General features: G+C 47.2%; 1 protein-coding gene across 3 annotated transcripts; it reads left to right on the forward strand.

The window, feature by feature from the left end:
• Nucleotides 1-1,335: 1,335 nt before the first annotated feature.
• Nucleotides 1,336-9,192, forward strand: nadk2 (NAD kinase 2, mitochondrial). 3 transcript variants are annotated; one of them, XM_023960746.1, is made up of 13 exons: nt 1,336-1,907; nt 1,988-2,076; nt 2,158-2,246; nt 4,232-4,313; nt 4,443-4,526; nt 6,167-6,297; nt 6,379-6,472; nt 6,549-6,590; nt 6,655-6,750; nt 7,443-7,498; nt 8,045-8,098; nt 8,169-8,292; nt 8,370-9,192. In XM_023960746.1, exons 1-13 carry the CDS (start codon nt 1,683-1,685, stop codon nt 8,506-8,508), a joined length of 1,305 nt encoding a protein of 434 aa, XP_023816514.1. In that variant the 5' UTR covers nt 1,336-1,682; the 3' UTR covers nt 8,509-9,192. The 3 variants fall into 3 exon arrangements, with proteins under 3 accessions (XP_023816514.1, XP_023816515.1, XP_023816516.1); XM_023960748.1 differs by having other exon boundaries at nt 1,375-1,396; XM_023960747.1 differs by lacking the exon at nt 6,549-6,590.
• The last annotated feature ends 529 nt before the right edge of the window (nt 9,193-9,721 follow it).

Here is a 9,721-nt window from a genome sequence, read left to right on the forward strand (position 1 = left end):
ATCCCACCACACATGGCCCCATTCACCCTCTCTTGGATGTGCATCAGTGCACAGTCACCTTTGCTGGAACGCAGCCCGAAGCATGATGTTTCCACCCCCATGCTTCACAGTGGGTGTGGTGATCTGGGGATGGAACTCAGCGTTCTTCCTCCCTTCATAGACAGTGAGTGATGTTTATAATGGAGACATTTAATGGTAAGATGAAGCCCCATCAGGCATCCAGGCCTCTCAGCCAGGTGTGTTGGGAAATAGTTTGTCATTTAGTGCCCCCTGCTGGTCTATGAAAGTAAAAGCAACAAAGATATTGAAATAAAAGCAAAGCTTTGTTGCTTTATTTGGCCATGAAACCTCATTTATTCAATTGATTTCTTTAAAATGGCTTACAATATCAGATTGCATAATGTCTATTTTCATATCTCAGCCTTTACCTCAACATTTTGTTTCAGCACTGCAGAGTCCATCACTGCTAAGTGCTGAAGTGTGTTGCTTTCAAAGGCAAACGTAGACTTCTGGGCCACCGTACAGACGAGGACGCGACAGTTCTGAAAAGAAACTGTGGAGTAAATGCATTTATGTACAAAAACCATTAAATGTTAAAAGGCATTGAATAGATAAAACTTTATCTTAACAAAAGAGGGGAGGGTGTATCTTTAATTATTTCTGTAACTGCAACTGGAAAATATCCATTAACTTAAAGAAAATGTTATAATTTATAATCAAATTAGACAAGCAAAGAATTAAAAAATAGTTCTTAATAAAATACATACTATACATTTTTTGTTTCACTTGTAATTATTTTTTGGCACCCAAAAAAAAATATATTTTTATTTACATCCCCTGAGAACACATTTTTTTCCAGTTCCTATTCAGTCTATGATGGTCCCCCCCCCACACACACACAAACACACTACAAACCAAAATTATCAGAAGCAACAACAGTATTAATTTCCAAAAAATAAAGAACCACAGTGTGCAATAAACATAAAAAGAAAGTAGCAAAAGGGAAGTTTGATAGTAATAAAAAAAATCATTCTAAAAAACTTTAACAGATGATTTTCTTAGGAGAGGGGATTATTCACATTAACAAAACAGCACATTTTGTTCCAGTGTTACACGCCTTGGATGTACTAATCTTATTAATTTGTTCATAAAATTCAAACATCCCTATCATAAATCCAGTAAATAAGGGAATTATTTTTCTTACTCTGCACTTATGTCTGTTAAAAAGTTCCAAATAGTTTCTTCCAGCAGTCAAAACAAACATCATATCTACGCTCTGCTGTTTCAACCAATCAGATTAGCGCTGAGGTCTACGTCATCAACGTGCCCGCTGAGTACGTGCCTGGCTGCATGGCGCGTGCCTCCACAGCCGTGTTTGTGTTTTAAGCTGCTAACCGTGAGTTACTTTTCGTCTTTGGGGACTGTGGAGCGCGCGAGCGCGGGAAATCTGCGCAGCTGCGAAGTGAAAGTTACCCGTTAGCACCGAGCTAGCTTCCTTTAGCCCCGTGACGTCAGCTGACCCGAACGCACGGCTTAACGAGATCACTGCTTCAGCTCAGGCGCGGTGTCTGACTCGGCGCCTGTGGAAACACTCGGGGCGTCACAGAGGGCGGGAAGCCGCCGACCTTCCCCCGACAGCTGGGTGAGTGAAACCGATCCCGACCGGGGCTGACCCGGTCAGGATGGCTCTCCGCTCGATCCTTAACAGCATGTGCCTCGGGAACCGAGCCGCATGCTGTCGGTTCCCCCTGCACCCCCCGCACGCGCCCGTGCGCCGCGCCTCGTGCCAGCCCAGGTCCGGCTTTAAGCCCGAGAAGGTGGCGGTAGTGACCAAAACAACCCGGTTCGAGTTCGAGCTGCAGCGGTACCGATATGCGGGACTCGCCGAGGAGGACCTGAAGCAGTTGGTACTGTTTTGACCCCTGTGCGTGCTCGTGACCCGCGCGCGCACAGGTCAGACTGAACCCGGGTCCCCCTGTGTCCGCAGCTCGCCCTGAAGGGCTCCAGCTACAGCGGCCTGCTGGAGAGACACGACATCCACACCAGCAACGTGGAGCACGTCGTGAGGAGCCTGGAGTAAGAGCCGAACCGGAGCCGCCCGGTCGCTGCTCGGTCCAAACGCGTCTTTAAGCGGGTCGTTGTTGTCCTCCTGTGCAGGAGGGCGGGCATCGAGGTGCAGCTGGTGAAGAGGGGGGCCTACAACGAAGAGGTGGTCCGGTGGGCTGATGCCATCGTCTCTGCTGGAGGTGAGCGGACCGCTGGCGTCGAACCGGGTCACGATGCAGCTGCGTTTGTGGACCACATACGGGTCACACGTGAAGGAATCCACGGGTGGCAGTTTGAACGACCACGTTGAGTTGATTTGGACAAATAGAAGCGGTCAAATGTGAGTAGAAGAGGAAGTCTGAAGGAAACAGCTGACGGGATTTTCAAAATAAAAGGATGGACAGGCAGCAATTGAGAGGTCCATTCCAATGAAACCCTGTTTTCTGATGTTTTAACACGTTCTTGTGGCGTTTTCTGATGATGGGGGATATATGTAAAGAAAATTAAGATTAAAATAGCATTTCTGAGTATTTTTTTATTCAAATCGTTGTGAATCAGGAGCAGATGGAAAAAATACCATCCGAAAAAGATCGTACGAATGCGGACAGTTCTCCAAATTGACTCAAATCTTTGCTCGCCATCAGATCTTTGTTTTCATTCTAGACTTATTTTTCTATGAAGGTTTGAACTTTGTGTGAAAATGTTCATGTTGTTCTGAGGAAAGTGAATAAAGTGAGTGGCGAGGCTTCAAATCATCTGCAATCCCACTTCACAAATATCGTGGGGCATTTACGGAACGTAGTAAAGGTCAATGTTGTCGCCAACAGATGATTGGAGCGGGTCTGCCAGGACTTTTTATGCACTTTTTAAAAAAGCATCTGTTGCTAAATGTAGATTTATGATGATGACCAGGGGTTGGTGAGCTGTAGGTACCTGGTGACCAAACAGGAAGTTCCACAGACTGTTAGAATAAGAATAAAGAGAGTGCGGTTAAGTTGGGGCTAAGCTCTGTCCTGTTCTTTACCATGCAGCCCCCCTAGTGGCTCTTCTCTAAAGTTCTGTGCAGCCGGTCTCGTCTTCAGGGCTGGAATGTGAATCCACTCCTCTGTGTGTGCAGCCCTCCAAGCCTTTTTCTCTGGTTCAGTATCACACAGCTCTGGTCTGTATCGGCTCTCCGGATGTCACACACATGTGTGGAGACGGTCAAACAGAATCAGGACGTTTGCTTTTATTCACAAACCCGGGTAAACTCTGGTGTTCTGGACTCAGTCAGACTCTAAAGTTTGGAACGGTTTCAGAATCAGAATCATTCTTCAGATCTCAGTTTAGCTGCCAATGACTCTTCAACTCATTTTGAACTTTCACCGATAGTCTCAATCTTTCAAACGACATGAAAGAAACTTTGATTTCAAATTGATTCCATACGTTTTGTTTACTAAACATTTACTTGAAAATTTTATGTTTTGTTTTGTTTTTCTCATGTGATCTGAGATCCAAATCTTGTATTGTTTTGGTCGGGTTGACTGATGGGTTTTGGTTCTGTTCTCGGTCCCGGCTGTCCTCTTGTCTCCTCCTCAGGTTTCATCTGGGTTAGAATAGAATAGAATAGAATAGAACAGTCTTTAATAATCCCTAAGGAAATGTAAAAGTGGCCATCTGCTCACACTGGTAAAACACACACATTAAAAAACATAAAAATAGCAATAAATTAAAAAGATTAATAGATGAATAGATTTAAAAATCAGTGGGTAAAAAAATAAAATTACTTTTAAGATGCCCTGCCAGAGAGTTGTGTTGCCTGATGGCACGAGGAACAAACCATTTCTTCAGTCTATCTGTGGAGCAGCAGTCTGTTGCTGAATGTCCTCCTGCTGCTGGCGAAGGCCTCATGTAGGGGATGTGAGGGGTTCCTCATGATGGCCCTGACCCTGCTCAGAGTTTTCTGCTCTGCCACCTCCTCCACAACATCCGGCTTCAGTCCCACCACAGAGCTGGCCCTCTTGGTGTTCTTCTTGCTGGTATTGCACCAGCAGCACACAGCAGCATAGAGGAGAGCCCTCCCCACCACCGACTGGTAAAACGGGTGCAGCAGATGTTAAAGCCTCCGGAGAAAGTACAGCCTGGACTGGCTTTTCTTGCAAATAAAGATAAATGACTCCAAACTAAGCGCAGCTTGTTTTGTCAGGAGACGGGACGATGCTGCTGGTGGCCAGTAAAGTTTTGAGCAAGGACAAGCCGGTTGTTGGCGTGAACACGGACCCTGAGAGGTGAGCGGGACGCCTGCTGGAGTTATGAATGAGTGGCTGAAATGGGGAAAGTTGTTTGTGTGTAAACGCTGAGCAACGCCACGCCTGCATGCAGCCGTCTGACTCTGAACTCTTTCTTCTGTGCTGAAGGTCAGAAGGACACCTCTGCCTGCCCGTGCGCTACACCCGTGCCTTCCCCGAGGCGCTGGACAAACTGTGCCGTGGAGAGTTCAGGTGCGTGTCCGACTTCTGCTTCCGGAGGGAAAGCCTTCATCAGCTGTCAGTCAGGCTTCATTCAGAGCTTCTGAGTGGAGCTGTTCTGAAACGACGCATTAGATGAGCCGTACAGTGAGACATTAACTCTCATACGGTGTTTTCTGTCCGAGCATCCTTCCACGAAGCTTCAGCTCAGTCTGTGTGCGGCGTAAATCTGTGGAGCCACGTGGGGGGGGGGACCCTGTGCGGCACCTGAGGCTCAGCAGGATCTACTAAATCCAGTTACGTCCCGTGAAGAAGGTCTGCTTACGGCTGCAGACGTGTGCGTGTTTGTCGCTGATCCCCGCGCTCAGGCTGCTGTCCACAAACAGCTTACTGTCAGTGATTATTTAAGACGCGTTCAGGTTCATCTCGGTTTTTCCGCCTTCTCATCTGAACGTTGGTTCATATTTTGGTTTCCCTCCTGCTTGTACGATGTTGGGATAAAGTTCACTTGTTAGACTGAGGCTGTTCTTTGGTAAAGACTCGGTCCCACTGAACCCGTCTCTTAGTGGATCGGCTCCGTTTGACCTACTTTTCTGTCTCTCATTCCAGTTCTCATGTACAGTCAATAATTCAGATGGGAAAACTTCTGCCACCAACAGTGTAACTTGTACGAACTGTGAGTCCTTTTAATAAAAAATAAGTATTTCTACAGGCCGGTTTACCACAACACCAGAGTTTTGTGTCATAAATGTATTGCTCGTCACACATTCATCCATATAATTCTGGGTCACACTTCCAGGTCATGGATTATGGACGATCCATGGCGGAGCACGGCTTCCAGTTCTCACTGCTTTGAAACCGGACTCAAAAGTTGCATTTCAATTAGCTGCTTATCTGGACCGGCCTTGACTATTGACTGTATAGGAGAACTGGACTGTGTGACCGTTCCCCTCTCCCATTCTAACAGGAAGTACCCACTGGCTCCCTGAAATAAACCGCTGTTACTCAGTCATTCTATTGGTCAGAATAACCATTCTGGCTCTGATACTTAAAAAAAAAACCATGTTATTAATAATCCTCATTTTTATGTCATAATATTGTTTCTGTAGTGATAATTATTCCAGTTCTGAACTGACCAGTCAGATCCTTGAACAAAAGCAGGTGGTGCCTGGCGCCCACATCCAACGTTCTGAACGTTTGATTGACAGCTTCTCCCGAGCTCGCGTTCACGTGGTAGGGGGTGTGGACTTTGAACACGCTCACTCCTGAATGGTGAGAGTGGTTACCATGGAAACGTTGACTCAGACCGACTTGGACCAATCGCTGCTGAGTGACACCGTATTACAAACAAAATGAATTTTGCAACGGAATTGACTTCATTTGGTTGGAACAGGAATGATTACGCAATTTTCTACGGTGACATCACACTCAGTCCAGTTCTCTCATACAGTGATCATAAATGGATTGCTCGTCTTTCACTCTAAAATGGGAGGCTGTTGGACTCAACAACAACCTCTTTCTCGTGAAAAGGAGGTGGAGTCTGGACCATGAAAGCAGAGAGGCTCTGCCGCTGTGCAGCACCCTAAGTGGTGGAAACGCCCTTCAGCAAGTGCTAATTGAAATGCAGCTAAATTCTGTTCTAAACCCCCCCCCCCCATCCTATGGTCTGTCAGGTGGCTGTGGCGTCAGAGGATCCGTCTGCACCTGGAGGGCACGGGAATCAACCCCACCCCGGTGGACCTGCACGAGCAGCAGCTGAGCCTGGAGCAGCACAGCCAGGCTCACCGCTCCGACAGCCAACAGAGTACGAGTCCGCCGCCCGCCTGTCCCCCCCCCCCCTCAAGAGGACCAGGGTTCTCCCGTCTCACACTTGTGCGTCTTTCAGGGTCTGGAACGTTGCATCAGAGCGTCTCCACGCCGAGCCTGCTCCCCGTCAGAGGCCTCAACGAAATCTTCATCGGAGAATCTCTGTCATCCAGGTACTTCAGTGATCTGGAGCAAAGCTTCAGCTCCTCTTCCTCATCTAATATATCTGTAACCATCACTGACCCCCAGCCCCTCCACCTCCAGCATGCTCACCTGTCCAGAACTCATCAGGTGAACTCTCTGTCCACCACAGGTCAAAGTCTTTCAAACCCCACCTTAACCTCTTGCTCCATAGGGCTTCCTACTATGAGATCTCTGTGGAGGACGGCCCGTGGGAGAAGCAGAAGAGTTCGGGGCTCAGCATCTGCACTGGAACGGGGTCCAAAGCCTGGTAAGACCTTTTGTGGGGGTTTGGGGTGCAGCGGGTGGCTTTTAACCTCCTTGATCTACACTAACCGCTCAGCCTTTTACAATGAGGACTAATGCAGATTCGGAGCGTCCACACGGAAACCCAAACCCAGAACTTTCTCCAGACGTAGTGCTGGAAAACTCCTGAAATCTGGGCTTATTAAAGCAGACATAACACAGGAAAATGTTTTGGTTTGTGCAGCGTGACAACCTGAAATGACCATAATCCACGAGGAGCAACCAGATGTGGTGAGATCAGAAGAACCGGGCGGAGCTGAACAGTCTTCTCATCCAAAAGGACCCGGCTTTACTGGACTCTCCTGTTAAAGTCAATGATGGAAGATTCTAATGAAGTGAAACATTTGAACAGATAGAGTTAACAGTGTTTATACTGTAAAAACTGTGGAATTTTTTCCAATAATCTTTTCAATGGAATATTTTAAGACAAGTGAAATACTTCCTCCCCACCTTGGTGGGACACAGCCTGGGTATATAGATAGATGGATAGAAATACTTCCTAATGGAAGGATCTTCTGTATTGGCCGTCATGATATCCAAACAGCAGGTTAAGCTGTGCTTAGTGACGCCTCAGCAGGACCCAAACCAGCCTGACGGGGGCTGCTTTGAAACTTTAGGCGTTCGAGTCAGAAATTCTTCTCTACTTTCTGTCTGCAGGTCTTACAACATCAACAAGCTGGCAGAACAAGCCGTGGAAGAGGTTCTGAAGATTGGTGAGTTGATTAAGATTCTTCTGCCGCATGGTCAAAATCCAAACATATTCGCCCTCCTGCAGCATTTCTCTGCTTCTCATCCACCTGTTGACTCTCAGCGACAGGTGAGGCGGTTACATGGCCTGCCTGAGGCTCTGGCGCCACATGTGGCTCCTTCTGAATAAAAATGCTAACTGTTTCCATTAAAAATTGGTTGGTAGTTTTGGTTCGTTTGTTTTGGTAAATCAGGTCATGTACATAGATTTTGAACCTGTCAGATAGCTTGTTTTATACGATTAGAATGAGCTTAAAGCACATGTAGATCTACAGAGAACAGGTCTCTACACCAATGTTGTCATGTTTAGATTCTATAGTAAAAGGATGAAGCTGCATCAAAGTCACAATGATGGAAAAATGCCATGTTCTATTGGGCTTTCTTTCATTTTGATTTCAAATAAATCTGCCGCAGCAGGAGGACCTTCTTTGGAAAGCTGTCAAAGGTCAAAGAAGGGAAACTGGTTGTGTGTAGAGCATTAGAACACTTCTGCGCGTTTGTGTTCCCCTCAGGGAGGTCCCAGGCCGGAATGGACGTCCCCCTGAGCCGCGAGTTCATTGAGAAAGGTGAGTTCCAGGCCGCCGGCGTCTGCCTGCATCTCAGAAGCGTCTCTAACAGGCGTTTGGTGGTGTCCAGTCACGGACGAGTACAACCAGTCCCTGGTCTTCAGTCCGGACGACCGGCGCCTGCTCTTCAGCATCCGGGAGCCCATCGTCAACAGGGTTTTCTCCAGCGGCCGGCAGAGGGGCTTCGCCAGCAAGTCAGTGAGAGCCCGCTCCGTCTGGACCTGCAGAACAGGACCGGTTCTGACGGGGCTGTCTTTGTGTGCCACGGCAGGGTGTGTGTGCGCTCGCGGTGCTGGGACGCCTGCATGGTGGTGGACGGAGGGACGTCCTTCGAGTTCAACGACGGAGCCATCGCCACCATCAGCACCAGTGAGGAGGACCAGCTGAGGACGGTGGTTCTGGAGAACTGAGTCAGAGTCCGAGTCCCCCTTTCTGCGTCCATGAAGTTCAGGACTTCTCTAGTGAACAAGAATGTGTGAAAAAAAAGTTTTTGTTTTTTTCTGAATTTGCTTTTTATTTTTATTTAGTTGCATTTTTCTGGGTTTTAATAGAAAATGTGCGTCTTTGCCTTTGCGTGGTGAGCTTTAGCGCCAGAGTCCGGATTGTTTCTGATGATTGAGATCCTCGACACTGAAGTATTTATTGATGACTTTCTGCACTACATAAATCTCTGGAGCTCTGAATGTTGGTTCACGGCGGGTTTGGAGTCCTCGCCGCTGAGCTGAAGGTCTGAGGAGAAGCGGCGGCTGATGAGGCGGACGTTTCCTCCTCTCCCGTGATGAGCTCCCGCCTCTGGCCGTCCGTGTCTGAAGGACTGTTACTGGCTGCTTTTCCACTCCTGAGCGTGTTTGAGGTCAAACTGATGGACAGCAGGGGGATTTTTGGAACAGAACCTTTGTATTTTATAGCTGTTTGAATGAAGGCGAAGCTTCAGTATGAATTGTTTTTCTAAATCTCAGAAGCACCAACCAGCCGTGACGCTGGCAGCACAAATGTCTGACGTCTTGTTTCATGACCCGCGTTGGAGCTCGGAGGAGGAGTCTGTCGAGGCGCCGCCAAAGTCTGGAGATTAAACATATCAGCTGTCTGAGCTCTTCCTGCTTCTGCCTGTTTTCTTTACATAAGTGTGCATATCATCACAGTTTCAGACTGAACTTTGTTAGTTTTAAACCATTTCTGATGGAAAATGATTTTTCATTTACATTGTAAACATTTGCTTTAAGTCCAGAGTGGCATCAAAGCAAACATCAGGGACTTTCTGTCTTTGCTGAATTTATCTGAATTCAGATTTCACTTTCCAACTTCTGTCAAGCTGATCAATTATTGAACTTTCCCTCAATAAAAGAATAGTGTTTGCACAGAAATATTTACTCATTTTTAACCCCTGTGCTATCCTATGACCCCCCCCCACCCTTCCATTGACGTGTTCTCCCTACCATAACAAAGGTGGATAAAGGTGGAAAGATTTCATGTAATCCATGGACACCAGTGAAGATCACAAATCATTGAAGAAAAATGGTTCAGAGCACTGTCTAGTGGGTCTAGATGACCCAACGTTGAAGTGCCTAGGATAGCACAAGGGTTACTTCTGACAGTTGCATATAGGACCAGATATAAACATTG

Source organism: Oryzias latipes, chromosome 12 (genome assembly GCF_002234675.1).
Source record: "Oryzias latipes chromosome 12, ASM223467v1".
NCBI classification, from domain to species: Eukaryota; Metazoa; Chordata; class Actinopteri; order Beloniformes; family Adrianichthyidae; genus Oryzias; species Oryzias latipes.